Raw genomic sequence first — 23469 nt, forward strand, 5'->3', positions numbered from 1 at the left:
AATTTTATGTACAATCAAAATATTCGATTAAATGGTAGCAGATTGTGACAGCTTTGCCTAGCCTGAAAATGAGTCTGCATTTGTGTATGAACATTATTCATAACTGCAAAATACCCCCACCCCCACCTAGTGCTGGGGATTGAACAAGCTCTATGACTGAGCTCTACCCCCAACCCCAAATTTCTCTTTAATAGGATTCCCATGCAGTTTTCTTCTTCTTCTTCTTCTTCTTCTTCTTCTTCTTCTTCTTCTTCTTCTTCTTCTTCTTCTTCTTCTTCTTCTTCTCCTTCTCCTTCTCCTTCTCCTTCTCCTTCTCCTTCTCCTTCTCCTTCTTCTTCTTCACATTTTTACCTTTTTCCTTTCTTTTTTCTTTGAGGCTTGTGACCACTATGTCTTCACTGTGGCCAGCCCTGTTCTGAGTCTGTCCTATGTATGCCCTGCCCTACCTGCTCACCTAGTGATGTTAGATGGCACAGAAAAGAGCTTCCCCAGGGGACCTCCAGTCAGTCCACACATGCTGGGCTGCACATGGTGTTGTGCGTTGCTGTGAGGTGAGAGGAAGCTGCTGTAGAACATGGATTTATGCGGCATGTGTTTTGGGGAGACAGAAAGGGAAGGGGTAGATTTATGAGTGTTCACATGGAATTCAAGGTCATTTTTCCTGAGTTTTTTCAGTTCAGTGGTTGTTTCAGTAAAGCATTTTATATGCTTGTGATAGAAACTCATAAAATTCAGTTTACTACTGTTTTGCACTGCAAGGTCCTGGTTTCTTTAGAACATTTAAATATTACCCATTTTTCTGGAAAAGTGAAACCATCTTCTGAAAAGGGGGTTCCTCCCTTAGAAGGAAGAGATGACCTCAGCTTGTGGACCCCCAGCCAGATGAAGGTTGGGTGGAGTGTCCGGCTGCTGTCTGGGCCTGTGGATGGCCTGGACAGGGAGAAGCAGACTGGGTTTCCCTTTCACATCTCTGATTTAACAAGTGTGGGACAGAGAGATAAAAGTCACATTTTTTTTATACATGCCAGGACTAAACGTTCCTTTATATTGTGAGCTCTCAGCGTGACTTTTCATCACAAGTGAGGACATACTTCAGTGAATGACAGAGACAGAACAAGGGCTCGCGAAAGGCGTGTGAGTGACCTGTTCTGTCCATCCTCCTCCCACAGTTAAGCCCAAATGGAACATGCCTATTAATGTTTCTTGAGTTTTTCTCATTGAAAAACAAAATTACCAAATTTAGGAACCTGAGTTGGGTGTATTCCTTTTCTTTTTCTGCCAGTACATAAAAAAAAAAACTTGTCATTATTCTACAGCCATCTCTTCCAATGTATGCACATCCTTCTCCACATCCAAATGGGCTTATGTGTTTCCTATGCAAAGTCTGTTAAAGGAGATTGCATATTAAAATAGTTTAGAAGGTTGTTTCTTACTCTCTCTTCTCTTATGGAATCTGCTATCCCAAATAGTTTATCAAAGCTTGATTCTTTTTTTTAATGTTTATTTTTTAGTTATAGGTGGCACAATATTTTTATTTTATTTTTACATGGTGCTGAGGATTGAACCCAGTGCCTCACATATACTAGGCAAGCACACAACCCCAACCTCCAAAGCTTGACTCTTGCATCTATGTGAACCGAGGGATAAATATGTGTACAGATTGAGAAATGTTTTGAGAAGATTAGATTTACTATTTCTATGGGATTGGAGATTGTAGCAGCTTAGTGGTAGAGAATGTGCTTAGCTGAATAAGTATTGCCCACTCCTCATCCCCAATCCTCCACAAGTAAATGGAAAGGAAAGAAAAAAGAAATTTATTACTTTACATTTTTTAGAATTAATCAGAATTATTTACTTGCACCTAGACTGGTTTCTACTTCTGACCTAATCTGTGGATTATTTACCTTTTAAAATTATAATTTACTTTTGATAGTCTTACAATATTGTCACAAATAAGATAAAATATTTCATATATTTTTAAGATGATTTGTCAAAAAATTTTTGATCAGGGGCTCACACTGGCATTAAAGTGTTTTTGTAGCTGCAGATGGAGGCTAACACAACCTCATCGAGGAATCAGAAGAAAATCAGTTGCCCTGCATGATCAACTTGACTTATTTTTTTTGCAATTGTCTTCTCTACAGGGAACAAAGAAGCTAAAGGAATCTACAACTTTCTTAGAAAATGGTAGTACTAGCCCTTCCTCCCTTTTAAAACAAGGATACAAAGTTTTATTTCTGCATATGATCACAGAAATCAATTTGACCACTATTTTTCAGTATTAAATTTATATCTGAGATCCCTAGCAGTCAAAACAAAATGGGAAATAAATTCAACTATCCAGGAATTTAATGTCCTGGGGTTATATTTTAAATAATATGGTAATGCCTGCTCTGTCTCTCTTTCAGATCATGCTGGGAAACAGATCAGAATAACTATTTTGTGTGATTTGTGAAGTGTAGGGAGCTATACAAAAGCCAGAAAGCCTCACTTTCATTAAACACAGTTTGCAACTAGAGTCCTTTGGTGGGCATCTCTTAGGGTTGCTCGGTCACTTGGAATATGTGGGCACATCTTTAGGTACTGAGCACAACTTAAGCAATCTGTCACTCAGGCAGCTCAGCCTACCAGCCTACCTTGTACTCCACACAGACTCTTTTTATACGGGAAAAAGAGTCTGTTGATTATGAACACAATAATTAAGAATGACCAACACACAGGAAAGGTAATGACTAAGCCTTCTGTCAAGATTAACTCCACATGAGGAAATGGAGGCAACATAAAAGCATGATGTTTCTTTTTCATCATATGCAAAAATACAACTTTGTATCGTTGTTTTAAAAGGGAAGAAAGTCCAGGTATGACCATTTTCTAAGCAAGTTGTAGAGATTCCTTTAGTTTCTTTGTTGCCTATGAAAGGACAATGGTAAAAAAGATAAGTCAAGTTGATCATGTAGGGCAACTGATTTTTTTCTGATTTCTCCATGGAGTTGTGTTAGCCTCCGTCTGCAGCTACAAAAACACTTTAATGACAGTGTGAGCCCCTGGTCAGTGGCTGGGGAGTGTTCCGCAGTGAACTGTTTAAATAAGCAACAACAAACTTTTCTCTTAGATCTGCCTTCTGTTCATGATTAACTCCATAGAAGGAAATCTAGGTAGAATTGCAATGTGTATTTTTTCTGTCTTCTTTACTTAAACAGTAAAATAAAGTATTGAATAGGATGTCAAATACCCAACTACTCTTTTAAAAAATGTTTTGCACCCTTTAGATTATTTTCATTATTAGAAAAGAATTGGACAAATATAATAAACCAAAAACCTTAATAAAATAGGCTTACGGACTGGGAATAGAACTCAGTAGTAGAGTTCTTGCCTACTCTGCGCCAGGCCCTGGGTTCAATCCCCAGCATACACACAAAAATATTAGTAAAATTTTACCCAGTAGACAGAGTAATGCTTTAAAAGGTTTTCTGGTGAATAGCAATTGTAGTAATAGCTTATATTTACATGGTGCTCGTCTGTGTTCCTAGAACTTTCAATTACTCTCAGTGACATTGTCTCATTAAGTGAGGTTCATGTTAAGTCAAGGTTACACTCCTTGGTAGAGGGTCACAGGAACATACCTTCCCCCATCAGTTCTGCCATAATCATGTGAAAATTCACAGCAGAAGGGAATTGTTCTGTTTTGTCCTGCTTTTGATCTGTACTATCTAAATACCTGAATTATACATTTGAGGATGTAAAAATGATTCTTTATATTCTTCATACCCAAAGCCTTTTTTTTTCCTTTTAAATGCTGGAGATGGAACCAGAGTCTCTTCCATACTAGGCAAGTGCTCTACCACTAAGCTATACCCCCAAACCATGTTTATTTTATTTTGAGGCAAGTCTTGCTTAGTTGCTCAGTCTGCCCTTGAACTTACCTCATTCTCCCAAGTAGCTGGGATTGTAGGCATGTGCCACTGCACCAGGCTTAAAAAGGATTCATTAAACTTTTTTTAATTCCAGTATTGGAATTTTTAAAAATCTACGTCTTATGACAGTGTATTTTTTTTTAAATCTTAAGCTAGTAAACAAGAGGTCATTGTTGCTAAACTGTGGTATTAAAAACGGCAGAGATAAGCAGAAAATACAGTTAGTTTGTCCACCTAGTCCAGAGGCTGAGCATTAGAAAACAGTTGCATCCAACCTGGGGATTCTGTCAGGTTTGCAGGCACAAAAACATACAGACATATTTTAATATGTTGGAAAAAGTAGTGCCGGGAAGCACTCTTACCCATAACATTCACTGAACATTTACCAACAGATTTGATTCCTTTTTTGTTCTTATTATTGTAATTATTTTACTTATATTTAAGCAAAAACAATCCCTGTATAGCTGCTATATATAGTTTTAAATATTCTTGTGGTTCAGATTTCCTTACCAAAGTTCCATGTTATATAACATTGAGGTTACTGGTATACATTTTCATATAAAATAGCTGTTTATGAGACACATAAAGAAAAATGTAATATTTGAGATTGATACCAGAAACACAATAATACAAACAGCAACCGTGTAAGTTAGAGGCACAAGACCAAATTCTTTCACTTTTGAAATAAAGAGAAAGGACGATGTTTTATATTTTTTGACATAACTTGAACCCTGAAACTCAAACCATCTTCACCATCTTATTTTTAAATGCTCAATTTACCATACTCAGCAAAACATCCAAAACACAGTAATGTGCATTTCCCCAGTGCCGAGTGACTCTGCCCTTCCCCACAGAATATACCCTTTTAGTGTTGTATTTATCATAGGCAGTTTTCTTGGCAGGAGGAAAAGCTATTCAGCAAAACATAAAAAATCTCTTAGTAGAAAAGTCATTCATTTTGTAGTTAGCAGGGTTCTACAAATAATAAGGGATCACATCGAAGTTCTGTTTTAATAAGTCTGATGTATGAGTCCAGGGAGTCTTATGGCAACAACTTTCTCTCCTTCTCTAGACAGACAGACAGACAGACGGACACACACACACACACACACACACACACAATATTTTTCCTGCAAGGTAGTCACATTTCTTCCTGCATTGAAAAGCATGAATAGATAAATAAATACAGGAAACACATATCAACCATAATTTTGAGTTAAGGTCAGCACTGTTTTATCATTCCAGAATTTGTTCTGTAAAAACATTTCCTTTATTTGACAGCTGTAAACTTCCTAGACAGTCTTAGTGTTTTCCTGTCCGTTTTATAATGGACCCAAGAACTCAGAAAATCAAGCCCTCCTTCCCTGCCTCTTGCCCCTCCTGGTTCTCCAATCTCTGATGAGAACAGCAACTTTGGAAATAGAAGAAAAGATTTGGGGATTAAAACACAAATCCCATCCCTAATTAGTAGAGATACAAGTTTTCCTGCAAGTCCCTGAAGGTGTTTCTCAACAGAGACGTTAGTAAAGTACTATTTTTTTTTAAATTTTTAAAATTTTTGTTGTAAATGGATAGAATATCTTTATGTATTTACTTCTATGTGGTGCTGAGGATTGATCCCAAGGCCTCACACTTGCTAGGCATGTGCTCTGCCACTGAGCTACAACCCAGCCCCGCAAAATACTATTTTTCTCTCAAAAAGAATTTCAGGCAAACCACAATGATCATTTTTTTCCCTTAAAACATGGATAAGGGTATCCATTACAGGCCAATACTAAAACATTATTATTATTATAATTATTTTAAAATAAGCTGGACCTCAATGGCACAGTGCTTGTCTAGCATGCTTGAAGTTCTGGGTTCAGCCTCCAGCCCCCAGAATAAATATATAAATAAATACATATATAATAAGTCATTGAAATAATGATTTTAAAAATCCAGCTCCTTTAGTGTTTAGCTCGAAACTCCCCATTTTGATAACACTCTATAATGTGCCCCATAGCTCTGTCTCATGTGGCTGACTTAAATGTTGCTGGTTTATTTAAAACTTTTTAAGGGGTAACAGGAATGACTTGAAAGAAGAAGGTTCATATCTCTCTCTCTCTCTCTCTCTCTCTCTCTCTCTCTCTCTCTCTCTCTCTCTCTTTTCCCAACAAAATGACGTAAACGTTTTTCACATGGGCCAATCTCCATTGAGGTCGATCACAGAGGCCCAGATTCGGGAGGTGGCTGTGAGGAGGTGACAGGGGGATATCAGTAACAGAATTCTCTCTGTGCTCTGCTTGCCTCATATTTGAAGGAGATGCTCCAGGAACAATGCCGAGAGTGGAGCCATGCAAGCCTTCTGAGGGGATGAAATTACTTAGCAGACCAGAAACAATCTCTTCTGAATAAAGAAGGCAGTTTGCCACATCTTGACAGATTAGGAGAACTGGCTGGGAGGAGCGGGATACATTACTTCACCTCTCCAGGGCCCTTTGGTTCCAAGTGAAGAGCTGAGGGCCCTGGAGGCTCCAGGAGAACTTCTCACTGAGCCACTTGGCTGGCCTTATGCAGCTGTGGGACCTGGCACATGGCACCTGCAGGGCTACCCCTTCGTAGATGACCCTCTGACTGACAGCAGGTAGTCTCCAAATGTGCCCTGGCCAGACACAGGACGGCCACAGCCTCCTTGTGCTCCCTAGGGTCACACCTCCCTTGGGCAGGGCTGTGAAGACTCTTCCGACCCACTCAAGGTCCTTTGCCTCCAAAGGGCACTATTTCAGCTGGGCTTTGGGGTTCCCACTGGCTGCGTTGAAATTACCATCATTCTTCCTGATGCTCCTCCAAACAATACTAGAATACACTGCCAACTGCCCTTATCTGTCACTCCCAACTCTACTAATAGGAGTCTTAAAAACAGGACTGCGCCCCAGTGCTCAGAAGACTGCCCTGGTGGCTCTTTCTGAAACTTTCTGTGCCTTTGCCCATTTGTGAAGGGGTGCAGGTCTCCAGGACTCAATAGCATATCCTTGAGTGGCATCCGTGCTTGGGAGAACATTCTAAAGATGCTCGCAGTCAGGAACAGGACCTCCAGGGCCCTCTGTGCAAACATTCCAGTAGTGGGGTTTTTCTGGAACCACCCATTCCTGCAGAGCCAGGTCCAGGCCAACACAGACACGGCTGGAGGGCTGCCATGGGGCCCCCCTGTGGGGCATGTCTGGAAGGAGGCGTTACACTGGTGTTGAGGTAGCAACCCCAGGAAATAACCACCACGTCATGTGGCTGGCTGGAGTGGCCCCAATCCCTCCTGCAGGTCACACAGAGACACAGCCGCACCCTTGGGCCAGAGCTGTAGAATTTTCACAGTCATCTTGGACCAGGAAAGCCAGAGATACATTTCTGGCAATGTGAGAGAGGCCTGGCAGTGCCTGAGGCACACGGTTCAGAGCTGCTGAAGAAAGGGGCTTTGTCAGAGTAGAGCCTCCCGTGGTCCCTTGGTCAGCTCTGAGAGGTGGAGTGGACGCGGCTCTGGGAGGGAGCACAGTAGGGCTGCAGTGGCTATCTCAGGCAGGCAGCATGTGAGTGGGGGTGCAGGACAGAGCCCAGAGAGTTGGAGTCCATTTTGAGCTGTCTCTGAAGGACGCTGCCCAGGCCCCTCCAAGGCCCCTCCAGGGCGTTCCTTTGTGCTCGGGCCTCCTGGGCTCTGAGCTCAGGCCTGGCCCTCTGGCTTCTCAGGCATGGAAGGCAGTTCAGAGCTGGGCTGTGGGGAGGCAAAGGTTCCACGTTTGATACAGGTGTGGGTCGTGGGCAGACTCCAGTCCTGACCCCAGCAGGGTGTGAGCATGTGACACACCCTGCACTTTCCCCTGGTGCCAACCCTGGAGAGATGGTGACATTTCTGTTCCTCCCACCCCTGCAGGTGGAGCTCACAGGCAACAGTATTTATGAGTACATCCATCCATCTGACCACAACGAGATGACAGCTGTCCTCGCCGCTCACCCGCTTCTTCACCATCACCTGCTCCAAGGTAGTTCCTTCAGGTGAAAGTAAACAAGGCCACATTCTTAACTATGACCCAGGGCTTGGATTCCCACAACTGCCAAGGTCTAGGGGTTACCAGGGCAACACTTGGCCCCATCAAGTGGGAGGTGCATTTTGGCCCCTGTCTTTTAAACCACATTATTTAAACCAGCCCCCATTACTGCCAACGACTATTCAGAGCTGCTGGGGATGAAGGTGCTCGTGATTTAGAATTGCAGGTTGCAGCCTCACAGGTTTAGACCTGGGCTGCAGCTTCTGAGGATACAGCCCAGGGGGCTGTGAAACTGCCTGGGGGAAACTACACCTGAAATTCCCCTGGGTGACAGCAGTTCCTTTGCTATGACCACAGACTGTAAACCATCCTGAGAGCAGGAGGACAGTGGCTTTGCTATTTTCCTGTTACCTTGTAGCCATGGTCAACATATCATTTATGCTTGTGGCTACTGCAAAATTCTGGAAGTCATGAGACCCACCACTGAACCTTGTTTTTTTAATGTAGTGATAAAATAGCACACTTACATCCATGTTCAGGGTGTGCCACTATGTGTTTAAATACTGGGATAACTACTTTCCTACATAGTTGGTTTGTTTTGTAACTATATGCATTTTATTTTATGCATTTAAAAGTGTTACTCTGAGCAGGGGTCTGGGTTTTTTTTGCCATAGCACAAATCAGTTAAGATGCCCTGGGCATCACAAAATTAGAACAAATGCTGGGAAGATACAGAAGTTTTCCGGGACCCCGGCCTTTTAACTTCGTGGACAGCTCAGAGAGGCCAGCAGGCTAATGGGTCTCACTTATGCCTTAGACTATAGTACCCAATGGGGCCCCAATTCCCCAGTGGAACAAAATGTAAATAAAAGACTTCAAAGTGGTGAGGACATTTAGCCATGGAGGAGAAATATGGCTTTCATTCTTATTGCTCCCTCCTGGGGAAGATTACCCTCAGGCTCGGAGGAGGGACCACAGAAGCGCATGCTCAGTTGTCCAGCAGCAGTTGATCTCGCTGTTCCTTTCCAAGGAGAGAGTCTGGTGTGCCAGCTTCTGAGACAAGACGGGGCCCGACTATAACTACAGCCTGTGATAGTCGTTGGGATGGGATGGCATCTAAATCAACATGAAAAAATGATGCTGAGAGTCATTCCCAACAACAATGACTAATCTTTCCACTCTGGTGTGTTTTCAAAGCTGGACACAGACAGCAGGAATCCTAGAGAATTCCTCAGAACACCATGTTGTTGCTTAAAACACCGCACAGGGTGCCCCCTGCTTGGCAGTGGTCTTCTGCTGCTGCCCTGGGTTTCATGTTCCCCTTCCTGTGTTGTAGCCTCTGGAAAAGTGGTGAAGGAATGAAAGTAAGTGAAGCTGGGGGGACATGAGGCCCGTCTACTCCTGTTTCTGTGGGGTTTGAGGCTGAGGTGGAGAGCAGTCCTAGAGGAGAGGCAACAAGCTGGGGGCCTAGGGTCCCGTGCTGACTCCCTGCAGCGCCAGCCCAGGGGTGCAGGGAAGGCTCCCGAGCACACGGTGCTCTTCTCTCTCACAGATTTTCTGCCTGGATGGAACCCCATTGTTTTATGGTGAAATGTGTGAGAAGTGCGCCATCCCCCCAGATGAATAAGACTAGGTGGTACTTTTGAGACGTGAGCTTCCACACCTCAGTGACATCTGTCTGGTTCAGACAGGAGGACTGTGGGTAAAGCACATAGCCTGTCCAGCTGGGGGAACCAAGGAGGCCTCTGAGTCGATTCCCAAACTTCCATGAGGCAGTGCCCTCAGGGACAGTAGAGGAGGACCTTGCTCCACTCCAGCCTTTTTTTTTTTGGTACTGGAGATTGAACTCAGGGGCACTCGACCACTGAGCCACATCTCAGCCCTATTTTGTATTTTATTTAGAGACAGGGTCTCACTGAGTTGCTTAATGTATCACAGTTGCTGAGGCTGGCTTTGAACTCACAATTCTCCTGCCTCAGCCTCCAAAACCACTGGGATTACAGGTATGCGCCTCCATGCCCGGCCCAATCCTTTTTTAATGATAAATTTATCACCAGGCAGAATGGTGCATGCCTGTAATCTCAGCCTCTCAGGAGGCTGAGGCAGAAGGATCACAAGTTTAAGGGCAGCCTCAGCAACTTAGTGAAACCCTGTTTCAAAATGGAAAAGGGTTGGGAATGTAGCACAGTGCTAGAGACTTGCCTAGCATGTGTGAGGGCCTTGTATTTATTTACAAAATAAATAAATAGATAAACTTATTAACCTCCAACAAATGTCTATTTAGAGTGGAGTGACAGCCCCTCACTCAGAGGTGTGGCCTTTCTCTATTGCTGTCTCTGAGCGCTGGTGTCCTTTAAAGCCAAGGAGGACTCCTGTATGTTTGCAAGAGTGAGAACTCTTTATGCACAGGGCCTTTCAAAGAAAGGAAAGGAAGGTCTGGCTTAGCTAAGCTGTGAGGGGTTCCCTGGGGAGGTGGAGACAAGGGTTGCTCCTTCCAGGGCCAGAAATGAGGGCCAAAGCTTTGCTCTGGCCATAGTGGTTCTCGGCACCCAGTGCCCACAGTGCAGGAGGTATGAGTGGCTGGCCCCCTCTGCCAGGGAAAGAGCCTACGCTGTGACTGACACTTAGCATCTGCTACCTGAGGGGAGTCAGACTCTTCTGGGCCTTCACGGTATCTCAGGCACCCACCCCAAGTCTGCCAGGAAGTTCTCCCGATGCCAAGCCACTCTGTGGCCTCTAGGAGGTGATGGTGGCCGGTGGAGCTCTGCCAGGCCCAGCCCTTGACTCCAGGCTGGCCTCCAGGCTGTGGCTGAGATTTGAGCTGCTCTCTTTTGGGGCCTGTGGAAGCCACACCAGGACAGGGCCAGTCTCTCCCCTCCTCACCCAGACCTTAGCAAGTTCTCAGAGTCAGGGTCAGGCATAGAGGAGCAGGCCTCTGACTGTGGCCCTGGGAATTTCATGGTGCTGTGTGTGGGGAGATGGGAAGCAGGTGGGACCATGGCCCATGGAACCTCGCTCCTGCTTTCAGAGTACGAGATAGAGATAGAGAGGTCCTTCTTCCTCCGAATGAAGTGTGTCCTGGCAAAAAGAAACACGGGCCTGAAGTGCAGTGGATACAAGGTATGAAGGGCCCTGGGGGGATGGAGAGCTGGTCGTGTTCTGCACTGGGTACTTGGTATTCCGCCTCACACTCAAGGATGTCTGCAGAAGGGAAGCCTCGGGAAACGAACATATCATTCCCACCAGGGCAAAAGTCTCCAGTGACTGGCTCATGGCTGCTTCTGAGGCCCATGTAAAGGCTGGTGCTTTAGAGGGATATTCCAGCCGGGCTGGCTTTCGTCCCATGAGACCAGAAGTGGCTGTGGCTCAGGTTAGACTTGTCTTCCAGACAGGTCGCTTGTTCTGGCTAATTCCAGCGTCTAGGAGCAGGTGACCTGCAGAGCCGGCTGGCAATGTCGTTCCACAATGTCAGAGGTAGCTGACGTGGGTTAAGGAAGTCTGCTGTGCGCCAGGAGCCTGTTACCCTCCGTCCTTTCTCTGAGCTCCCCACTGCCTCCAGGATCCTCTCTGCTGTCCTCCCTGAGAGGCCACAGCCATCAGTCACTCTGCAGTTGGAGACAGCTAGGAAGATTTTCTAGAAACATTTGTTCCTTTGAAGAGGAGGGAGGAGAGTGGGGAGAAGAGGAGGCATCTGTGTCTTTGTCCTCTCTTTCTGGAACACCCCTACCAAGCCTCTCCCAGCCCCTCCCAGGGTCTTCCTTCCCCTCAGCTCCTCCCAGTGCCTTCCCCATTCCAGGCTGACACTTCCCCTTGGCCCTCCTCGGCCATCCCACTCTGAGCTCTTCCCTTAGACATCGACCCCCTCATTTGTTCTGTTTTATTTTATTTTTGCCATAAAAGGGATGGAGCCCAGCGCCTGCCACCGAGAGGCAAGAGCTCTACCACTGAGCTGCTCCCCCAACCCCTGCTCCCTTGGTTTTTAATTGTCCCAGGCTCTAAGCCGCATTGGGCCAGGATGGGCAGCCACCAGCCCGGCCTCTCCCAGAGACATTCTTCAGGAGACTTGGCTCTTGACTTGTTTCTGCTGCTTATTGACGGTCCAGCTGTCTAATCTGCAGCAGAACATCACCTGTCTATCTTGTCCTCACTTCCCTGCTCAGTAAAATGGGAGAATAGACTACAAGGATTTGGAGATTTCTTCTAGCTCTTCAGACGATGAATACCTTGAGGGATCCTGGAGAAAGGGTTTATGAACAGAGAACTTGAAGGCTAAGGATGTTAGTCTGTACCACTGCAGTTATGATGATTGTGATTCCAGCACGATTTTACTGACTTAATATGTTTTTGCCATCCTGGATCCCAGAGTCTCGTGCAGGCCAACAAGCTATACCTTGCAGAGCTATGCCCCAGTCTGTTACTGACTTTAACTGGCATAAATGCTTCTACTCACCAGGCTCCAGGTGGTATAGAGGTTCCTGTTTGAACTTGGTGCGTTCTTGCCTACATGGTCTTTGGCTCTAACTGGAAGGCTTTTAGATAGCCACTCTGACTTGTTGATTATTAAGATCTTGAATTAAAATACATGAAATTAAAAGACATAAAAATGAAGATTTAAAAAAAATCTATTGAAAGGATTCTTAATTTACTGGAGTGTAGGAGCATGTCAGGTGAGGCAGAGGTCAAATTCAGTCCCAAAGGAAGGTGGGAAGCATTTTAGTTACTGAAGCGAGCATTAGTGAAACAAATGGCTGTCTTCCAAGAAGGTCTTGCTGTGTTCTCTAAGCACGACTCTCAGTGGGTTCCTTACATATAAACTCATCCTATGTCAGAGAGTCCTAATTTGTGACATTCCTTACTCAGGGTTGACAGAATAAGACAGCCCTTATATTTTACTGTGACACTGTCTGCTAACAAAGGCATCTGTCAGCCTATTGGCCACATTCTCGGTAGAACCTGGGTTGGGGACATTCCATGAAAGGAGTCAGGAGGAGTGGGTGCCACGGCCAGCTGACGTGCCCTCTGCTCCCCCAGGTCATCCACTGCAGCGGCTACTTGAAGATCAGGCAGTACATGCTGGACATGTCCCTGTACGACTCCTGTTACCAGATCGTGGGGTTGGTGGCAGTGGGCCAGTCCCTGCCTCCCAGTGCCATCACAGAGATCAAGCTGCACAGTAACATGTTCATGTTCAGGGCCAGCCTCGATCTGAAGCTGATATTCCTGGATTCCAGGTGAGTTGTGGCACCTGCCAACAACACTGCTGTGACATTCTGGAAGATACCGATGATAGAAATTGGCCCCAGAGCTCCGTGATGTTAAGCCAAACTATAACAAGGAATAAGTCCTACTTAGAATGTGGGTTAGAAAGGGATTTAGTGAAATCTAGTCATGAATGGAAAGAATTAATTCAGCTTTGGACTCTGGGACTTATTTTAATTAATTAAGTTATATTTGAATCATTTCAGCGGAGTTTGGAATGGGAATATGTGTTGTGGGCACAAGTTATCCTTTTCTGAAGGCCCACAATATCAGAATTATGTCTTGTCTCTCCACCAAGCCGGTAGGATTTTAAAAGCAATGGGTTTTCACACTGAGCAGGGTGAGAAGCCCTCAGATCCCCCACAGCCATGGCAGATTGGATGCTGGGAGCAGAGAGGTCGCCTTCCCTGGGGGAACACTTGACCAGAGCTCAGCCAGTGCCCTGCCTATGTCTGGGCTGGGGGAAGGGAGCGTGAGTGAGGCAGAGGCACACCAATTCTTGTCTCTGGAGGCTGTGCTAGAGAGGCCTCGGGTCTCTCCCAGGGCAGGCTGCTGGCCTCAAAGTCTTTGTACTTTTTATTATTTTTTTAACTAAAATTTATTTTTGCAAGTAATAACTGTATTTTTGTGGGGGATAATGAGATGTTTTTGCTCATGTATGGTCTTGAGGCTTTGGCTTGTGGGGCCTCTTCCATTTTATTATCTGCAAAATGAGAGACCTGTCCATGCACTGGCTACCACAAGACTAGAGAAGGATGAAATTAGATGAGAGATGAGTAACAGAAAACTCAGAGCCTCAGCTGCAAACCCAGAGCCTCAGTTGCCTGCAAGGCCACCTTGTTTTTCATCCCATAGATTCCTGTACTGTGCAGGCAGGAATGAGCTGTCAGATCCTTCTTTTAACTTGGCATATGTGATTGAGATTTCTAGGAGAGGGGATATATCCATTTTGGTTCCTGTGTGTCCTGAAGCTAGGATTTACTGATTATATTCCCCCCATATTTTTTGGTTGAAACAGGGTCTTTTTATGTTGTTCAGGCTGACCTTGAACCAGAAGTTCAAGAAATCCTCCTGCCTCAGCTGTCTGAGTAGTTGTGATTACAGGTGTGCACTACTGTGCCTGGCTACTACTTGTTATTCTTACTTTTTTACTTTTAAAAGACACAGCTAGGTAGGGGCAGGAGGTAGAGACAGAAATGACTTGAGCTTACCATGATTGTATCTCAGAACCATCCAAGACAGAGGAGCAGCAAGAGGTGGTGTTAGAGAGTCACCATTATTGTCACAGAAACTGCAAGCCAAGGGCAACTAGGACTCTTTGGGGGAGCTGATGACACCTTTGAGGGTGGCCCAAGGGTGAAAAATGCTCTTTTCCTGCCCTGCAGAAGGAGCCCCTATGGGGAGGAGGCCAGGCCAGCTGCCTCCTGCAGTGGGCCATGCAGTGATAGGAGACTTCTTTCCCAACTTAGGAATCACTTCTGAAAGCAGGCTGGAAATTGGCTGTCCAAGGTCATTACCGAGGGAACTAGGGAGAATCCAACTACTTTCTTCCTTGTTTTGCCTCCTAATATTTCTCAGACAATTAAAAACAAACAAACAAACAAAAACCGCCCTGAGATCCAGTGAATTCTCTAGAAGAGGAAAAAAGGGGTGTCCCAGAGGGAAGATGTGGAGTCTTTTCAAGTTGTTCAGCCCACACCACTGTGAAATGCAGAGGGTCTTCCAGCAAAGGGTGCAGGTGGTTAGCTGCAAGACAGGCTGCTTCCTGTTCCTCATATACGGCCTGTGGGGTACCAGTGAGGGCCTGTGAACCTCCCTGTAAGAGCTGCACCCCTGGAGAAACTAGAGAAAAAGGGTGAAGATCTCAAAGGCTGGGTGCAGTGGTGCACACCTCTAATCCCAGTGGCTCTGGAGGCAGAGGCAAGAGGATCGTGAGTTCAAAACCAGCCTCAGCAATTTAGTGAGGTGCTAAGCAACTCCATGAGACCTTGTCTCTAAATAAAACACAAAAAAATGGGCTGGGGATGTGGCTCAGTGGTCAAGTGCCCTTGAGTTCAATCCCCAGTACCCCTCCCCCCCCTGGAAGAAAAATGAACTCAAAGGAGACTTCCTGTCCCCACCTAAGCCCTGCAATACTTCCTGCTAATTATCAGGAAGCTTCTAGTAAAGCCTAAGTCTTTTCTAAACTCCTTCATGGAGGAGGGCTTCAGGGGCCAAAGAGCACTGGAGAATTCCTCATGGTCACTGTGGTCTTGCTTTGGTTGCAGTTCCTATGGTTTTTGAAAGGCCTCTGGGCCAGGGCATAGTGGCTTGGGCTGGCCCAGTACTGGGGGGACAGCAGTGGCCAGGCTGGGTGGAGGCGTCAGCTTCTGGTCCAAACCCCAGGAGCCACAGCAATGGCTTGGCCAGAGGCCCAGTGGCTCCAAGTCACAGGAGCAAGGGTGGTAGGCTTCAGGGGGCCCTCTGGCATGCTACCCAGGATGGTCCCAGGCAAAACTGAACTCAGCATAACCTGACATTAGGTACCTAGGGGTTTGTGGCACTTCATTTTGAAATTGTAACTGGAGCTTTTGCTAAGTATGGGTGAACCCAGCGATGTTTGGGGTTTGGCAGATCCTTGTGACAGGTCTTCAGACACTAGAGGTTTGGAAAAAACCAAGAGGGCATCTTGCCAAGCCCTTCCCCTTCCCTTTAATTTTTAAAGCCAGTATGTACTTTGATGAGAAACTCAATACATGTGTTTCTGATTCACTTACACGTTCAGGGCCCTTGTTCTATAATTTGACGTCGAGGAGGCTGTGGAGATGTCTGTTTTTCTTTTTGGGGGAAGCCAGACATCTCAATTTCCTGCCATGGAGTTTGACTCCGATGGGGCTTGAAGTTCTAGGTGGCCCTTAGACAAGTCCCTTGAACCCTGAATGACTGGACTGGAGGCAGTAAAGTCTCTGCCTCAAGCCCCATTCCTTTCCCACCTTGTAGGAACACCATGGGGATGTGCACAACAAATTGGGAGCCCCTCCTGGGAACCCAGAGGCTTCCAGAGATTTACCACCCAAAGCCCCAGCAGAGCTCAGCAGAAGGGGAAGCGGGCTCGAGAATGGTCTTGAGGTCATTGACCAGTTTAATTTGCAGCTCATATTTTACATATTTCATATCCTGGCTAGTAGGTCCATAGCCCAGGCCCTCCCGGGTGCCCTGGCCTTCCTGGGTGCTCCCTCTTCACTGCTGCCCCCAGGACTGATTCTCACCATAGTCTCACAGCCTTTGAAATCTCTTCTTGTCCTCCTCTTTCATCTGTCTCTGCATATCTGTCACCACAACACTGGCTTAGGGCCACCCCCTCTAAAGGCACAGCTCCCAGCTCGGGGGCTGCAGCTGGGGAACCCAACCATTGCCACATGCAGTTTCACCTACAGACAGAGCCACCCCAGGCCGTCAGTGCAGAGGTGGTCTTGGATGCTGACAGCTACTGTTCTTCAAAGAGCTGGAATTGGAAATTAATCTGCCCAGGGCTTGACGGAATAAAGAGGGGTGGAGTCCCACAGGCACTGGATAGAGGCTCCCATTTCTATGGAGAGCTTCGGGTCTTCCCTCTAGTCACAATATCCTCAGATGTTCCACTGCTCCTGGGTGGTCTGAGATAATCTTCTAGTGATATGAGGCTTAAACATCTGCAATTTTTCATAATTCCCATTAGTAGGAATCACTCAACTGCAGGGTCCCAGAGATCAACTGTGTCCATTAGGAGTGTCCAGCATGGAGTGGAGATTTAAGCAACCCAAGTGCCCGTCCACAAAATGCAAAACGTGATCTCTGCATGAAACAGAGGATTGCTCTCATCATAGCCTCTTCCTCCCCATTTTGGTATCAAAGTTCACTCCTATGTGCCCTCAGATAAGCTCACCCCTGAAAAAGCCCGCAGTCCTAAGCCATCCCAAACACACTTTGAGCCAGGGGTTTCAGAACATTCCTGCTCATAAATAGTGCTACATCCTGCACTGGGCGAGACTTCAAAGATTTGCTTCTTGTAAAAAAGATCACTCTCAGTTTCCAAAATCAACATTTTCCCCCTGAGCCTTTTAGCACTTGATTAGTTGGCAAAACCAATATTAGTTTAAATGAAAGGCAATCTGCAGAGCAGAGTGACTCACGGAGCTGCCGTCCTCCCCCAGGGTGACCGAGCTGACAGGCTACGAGCCACAGGACCTGATTGAGAAGACGCTGTACCATCATGTGCACGGTTGAGACTATGCGCACCACCTCCATGAGTAGTACCACCTGGGCCTGGGAGGCAGCTGGCCGGGGAGGGGGCATCCCTTGCCTGGCACGGTGTCCAGAGGAGCCTGAAGCCTCAGAGGGGCTTCCTCACAGGTGCCAGTTCTTGAGCATCCTCTCCAGAGCCTGCTCATGAAGCTGGCAGGTGCAGGGTGTTGGGGAATTGCCTGGATTCCAGATTGTGGACTTGGAATCCAGCTTCTCTATGAAGTCTGCACACCAGCTATGAATAATGGCAATAACCAGAGAAGAATTGACCCCTGAGCACTTAACTGTGGTCAGGGACTGGTTTAAGGGATTAAGCAGATTACTAACCCAGTGAGGGGGAGTCTCGTGAGCATGCTTCTCCTTCTACTGTTGAGGATGCTGAGGTCCAGTGAGGTAGAGCCACTTGCCTATGGTCACTCATCAGGGAGGTGGCAGATCTAGGAGTCAAACCTAAGCAGAGTCCAGTTGCTGAACCCCGACCCTGCTGGCGATGCTCATGTTCCACGATAGAAATCAGCTTGGAGTGAGTGAACAGAACAGTGTTTGATCGGCCAATGGAGGTGATTTGGGGATATCTGCATGTTTCAGAGGGGATGCTCCAGTCACCGAAGTATCACTATCAAAGTGACACTCCGAGAGTCCAAATGAAGCAAAGAATAATTTGGATGGAGTGGAACACCTCCTCCTCCTGCTGCTGTTTAGTGGGTACATACAGTTGGTCAGAGGAGCTCAGTCTCCTGCAGAGGGACCCAGAGGGCTCATCCTTTATTCTCACTTTGCTGGGTTAACTAAGAGATGTTAGAGGACAAGTGCTGGTATCTTGTTGGAGGTGGGCAGCAGGTCCCCGGGCAGTTAAGTCTGCAGCCACATTGTGCAACATAGAACATGGCATCACTCGGGTGTGGCTGCTGTTTTCTCCTCCCCGAGTCACCACAGGCAGAGGCTGTGGCAATCAGGACTTTCAGCTGGACAGACTCCTTGCTCCCGTGTGCACATGAAGATTCCGAGTTGTGAACCATCCTTCCTCCCTTCCTTCCTTCATCCGTACCTTCCTTCCTTTCTTTCTTTCTTTCTTTCAAATCACAATCTCGTAAGCATCCCTGTTACTCCTGAGACCAAGGTGGGTAGGGAAGCAACAGCTTAGCATCTGGATGGAGTCCGTAGGAGAGCCTCACCCCTGAGGAGCTGGAAGTGGTTCTGCCAAGGGGGCAGCCATCCCACGGGCTCCTGGGGAGGAGCGTGCTGGGAGCTTCTGCTGCAGCATTGAGCTGCATGGGAGAGAGTTGCTCAGAGTGTGGCTGGACGCTGCCCATGAGGCCTCCGAGCCTGGGGAGAGAGAACCGGTGGCGTTGAAAATCCTCACTTTTTAAATTTTTATTTTATTTGTGGTGCTGGAGATGGAACCCCTTTCCCTGAGAGAAGGTAAGAGGATTTGTGCTTTGAAAAATCATAAAGGTCCCAGTGACGCTAGTCATGTGACCCTGGCCAGGGCCAGAATGGGCAAATCAAAGAAAACCAGAAAAGGCCATCGTGGCCATGATGGTGACCATTCCGGGGCTCTTACGGTGGCTGGGGCTGAGCAGCTCTCCCAGAGACCAGGGGACAGCAACCCTCTTCCCGGGCTTGGGGAGGGCAAACATGGTGGGACCCACTGTGAGCCCTGGTGACTGCCCAGCCTCCCCTCTGCCAGGGTGTCCTGGTGCATAGAGGGGCTGGCATCAAGGAGTCCAGGCGTTCACCCAGCAGAGTGCCGGGAGCCGGCCCCGAATTCACGCCTCGCTTCCACATCGAGACAGGCCCTGTGCCTGGGCAGCACCAGCCCTCAGTGCAGCCATGACCCCAACCTGGCAGTTTACCCTCAGTGTCTGTCACTGTGACCAAAATACCTGACAAGGGCACTTAGAGGAGGAAAGATCTCTTCTGGCTCAGCGTGTCAGAGAATGTAGCCACAGGCAGCTGGCCTGAAGGCAGAAATGTCATGGGGGGAAAGGCGTGGCCGAGGAAAGCCCTCCCCTCATGGGAGCTAGGAAGCTGCAGAGGAAGAAAGAGAGGAAGGGCCGGGGACAGGCAAACCCCTGCCCAGTGAGTGCCTCCTCCAACGGCTCCATTCACCCATCAATGGACTGGTCCCTGGGCTGATCCACTGATGAGGTCAGGGTCCCCGGGATCCACTCACTGCCTAAAGCCCCGCCTCTGAACCTTGCTGTGGTGGGAACCAGGCTTTCACCAAGAGACTTTGGGGGTCATTCCAGATCCAAGCCCTAACCCCCTCCTCTCCCAGGCCAGACTCATCAGATAAAATAAGGACACATGGCCAGCAGCCGGGGTGGTGGGGTTGGGACTTCATGATGTGACACTTTGGCAACTTCAAAACCTCCTCAGTGTGTGGTCCCAGAGGCTCCCCTTTCTTCCCCAGGCCCAGAACTGGGGCAGAAAGGCCAGCGCCAGGCCTCCTGGTCCCAGCTCTCCATCCCTGGGTCCAGATGCACCTGTTATATTTCCTTAAACTCCAGTTACAGACACTGAGCTTGGAGTACAGGGGCAGTTGTTTAGTTGAACTGAAACATGGGTGGGGAGAGGGAAATGAGCAGGGAGGAAGAGTCTGCCTCTATGGGCTACTGCATGGGTGGCTCATGCTCAGTCCCCGGGACTCTGGAGCCTGTATGGCCCCTGCCCCAGAATTATGGAGCCCACAGGGAGAGGGAGCCCATGTAGTTAGATTCCAGCCCCTGACAATCACTGCCTGAGGACTGATCTCAGGGCAGGGCCTGAGGAGGGAGAGCAGGCAGGCAGCGGGAGTGGCCACCGTCTGTTGCCTAGGTCAGCCTCCCCCAGTCCCTCCTTAGCTCCCACGTCCCCTGGCCACCATCTGGGGCTGTGTGACGCAGTCCAGGCACTGGCCCTGCACCAGTTCCCCTCTCCTGCCAGCCCTGGCTCTCGACTTCTCTCTGTTTGGTGGGGCCACACCTCTCTCAGGGGCACCGTCACCTCTCTGCCTTCTTTGCCTGGGACCCTGTTGGCCAGCTGCAACGTCCTCCAGTCCAGCTCCTGCTTGAGGGCTGAGGGAGCCCCCACACAGGCCAGTTCTCTGCACTCCAGCTGGATGCCAGCGGCTGCCACCTCTCCTCCTGGGGCCATGTGTCCAGCTGCTGGCCCCATAGAGCCCACCCAGGGACCCAGGTCCTTTCTTCCCTTCACCTCATGGGGACTGGGCGAGATTGTGAGGGTGGCCATGACAAAACTTGCTGACGAGGTGGCCTTAGTGACAGACACTTATTTTTCCACAATTCTTAGTTGAAAAGTCCAGGATCAGGGTATCGGCAGGGTTGGTTCCTTCTGGGCCCCTCTCCTTGGCTTGTAAGTAGCGTCTTGCCCTGTGCCCTCACATGGACGTCCCCGTGTGCATCTGTGGACCCCATCTCCTCTTCTTGCAAAGATGCCAGTCACATGAATGATGTGACCCCAGGCCTCTGTAATCACCTCTTTGAGGGCCTGTCCCCCAGCACAGTCACATGCTCTGAGGTAGTAGGGTGAGGCCTTCCACAGGGAACCTCATGGCAGGGGACCCGATCCCTCCTGCTTCTCACCCATGTCGTGGGCTGGGCTGCCTCAGTCCAGCTGGCTGGGCGGCTTGGGGAGCATGTGAGAAGCCTGAGAAGGCTGAAGGCGTAACTGTGCAATGTGATTTTTCAGTCTTGTCACACGGTGCTAGGGCTCAGGGGCCTGGCCCGAGAGGAGGCCCCCAGGCTGGCCTGCTATTCTAGCCTCCTGCCCTCCCATGCTCCACCCAGAGCTGCATCATGGCTACTGCCGACCCTGCACTTGAGTCCTTTGCTCTGATCAGCTAGAGCTGGCCTGCTGGCTCTCTTAGGAACACAGGGACATTGGCAGCCTCTTCTGCTCCCGCTCCATCCTCCACAGATGGCTGCAGAGGCCTGACTGGACACGAGGGCCATAGTCAGCTGGTTTTCACACATTTTTTAAAGATGTTCTTTATTGAGAGTCCATGGGGTCTGCAGAATCGTGGTCCCCAAGAAAAATAACTCACAGCCTTCCAGAAAGGCAAGTGTGAGCAAAAGCAGAGCCTGGCACTGCTGTCGGGAGGCCTCTGGGGTCAGTGTGAGTGGCACCGCAGCCCAAGGGGGCTTCTGTGGGCCACAGTGGCAAGTGGGCCTGGTGTCCCAGGGAAGGTCTCCAAGTGAGGCTGTGCCAGGTCTACCTCAGAACCTTCCATGACCACAAGTGAAGACCTCACAGGAGAGACTGTGGCCTTCCCACCCACCCACCTCACTCCTGTGGGGCTGTGGAGTGCCTGGGGACCCCAGGCACGATGCAGTCATCTGGCTTCAGACCAGAGAGGCCCCGCTCCCCCAGACACCCTGACAGGCTGGTGGGGAGGGCTCCGTGTCTGCGCACCTGATGATAGGTGTCGAGGGACACCTGGTGGGCTTCTGTGTCCATGGTTCAGAAGAATCATGACCTTCCACAGGACTGAGAATTTCACCTCTTTAGGTAGGCCCCCAAGCCGAAATGACAGAAGAGAATGCAGGCCATGTCCCAGAAAGGCTTTGGGGCCTGAATGTGTAGTTTACAAAATTTTAAGCAGAACTGTTATGACAAAATTATAGGACATTAGAGTAACTTGTATAGAGCCGAGAAGAACACTCTCTGAAGGACACATGGTAGTCATAAACTCAGATGCTTAGGGGGCCAGGCACGTAGCAGGAGTGGGCAAGTTAGTATAAGGCAATAGAAAGTGGCAGAGTCTGGGCTGGGGATGTGGTTCAAGCGGCAGCGCGCTTGCGGGTTCCATCCTCAGCACCACATACAAACAAAGATGTTGTGTCCTCCGAAAACTAAAAAAATAAAAAATAAAAAAAAAACTCTCTCTCTTTAAAAAAACAGCAACCAAATACCACAGGTGGGGTGATTTATAAAGAACACAGGTTTATGAAACCCATGGTTCTGAAAACGGAGAAGGGCAAGATCAAGAGGCTGCTAGTGGCAAGGGCCTTCTTGCTCTTCCCTAGGAGACTCCTCTCTCCCCTGGGTTGGCATGTCTTCTTCCTGGTCCATCTACCTCCCAACTAGCAGGTGTAGTGTTGGTGGTGGGGGAGATTGTACTGGGAAATGGAGACCCAGTCCCAAAAGATGGGTTTCATCACCAGCTACATAATCTCTGGAGTCCCATCTGGTAGAGGAGTCCCATGGAGGGCACAGGGACTGCTTGTACCATTTTTTCCCAGCAGGGAAAGGGATTCGTTTCCTGCAGCTGCTGTAACAAATTACCACAAACTGGGTAGCCTGAAACAACAGGAAGGTATTGTCTCTCCGTTCTGGAGGCTAGAAGTCGGAAGTCAAAGAACCGCAGAGCCAAGCTCCCTCCAGAGGCTCCAGGGGAGGGCCTTCCATCATCCTCAGTTTTGGGTGGCCTCACGTGTCCCTTGGTTGGGGCCACATCACTCCAGTTGGCCTCATCTTCACATGGTGTCTCCTCTGCGTGTCTTATAGGGACACCTGCTGTTGGAAGTGGGGCCCACGGACCTTGTCTTGAGATCTGTCACTTGCTCACATCTGCAAAGACTCTTTCACACATCCCTGGTTGTAAGGATTAGGATCCAATATCTATCTCTTTTGGGGGAGACACTGCCCATGCAATCCAGGACAGGCATTGCAGCATCCTTTTCTACCCTTAAAATGTAAAACAGAGATGGCGTGCTGAGGTGGTGGCTCAGTTGCAGAGCACTTGCCTAGCACATGTGCGAGGCAGTGGGTTCGATCCTCAGCACCACATAAAAATAAATAAATAAGTAAAAGTCCCTCTACAACACACACACACACACACACACACACACACATATAAATATATATATAAATGTTGGTGAGGTGGTGCAGCCTGCAATCCCTGCTCCTTTGGAGACTAAGGCAGGAGGGCAACTTATCAATGGCAAGTCTCAAATTAAAAATATAGAAAGGGCCAAGCATATAGCTCAGTTATAGAACACGCCTGGGTCCAA

General features: G+C 48.2%; 1 protein-coding gene across 1 annotated transcript in view; it reads left to right on the forward strand.

Annotated features, from left to right (window-relative positions):
* LOC110597374 (single-minded homolog 2) overlaps positions 1-23469 on the forward strand; it is a 45794-nt gene that overhangs the window by 12345 nt on the left and 9980 nt on the right. The window contains 4 exon segments of the mRNA XM_078037063.1: positions 7816-7924; positions 10959-11050; positions 12962-13161; positions 17362-17471. Coding sequence (XP_077893189.1) covers positions 7816-7924; positions 10959-11050; positions 12962-13161; positions 17362-17471 — 511 coding nt within the window.

Source organism: Ictidomys tridecemlineatus, unplaced genomic scaffold (assembly GCF_052094955.1).
Source record: "Ictidomys tridecemlineatus isolate mIctTri1 unplaced genomic scaffold, mIctTri1.hap1 Scaffold_58, whole genome shotgun sequence".
Classification (NCBI taxonomy): Eukaryota; Metazoa; Chordata; class Mammalia; order Rodentia; family Sciuridae; genus Ictidomys; species Ictidomys tridecemlineatus.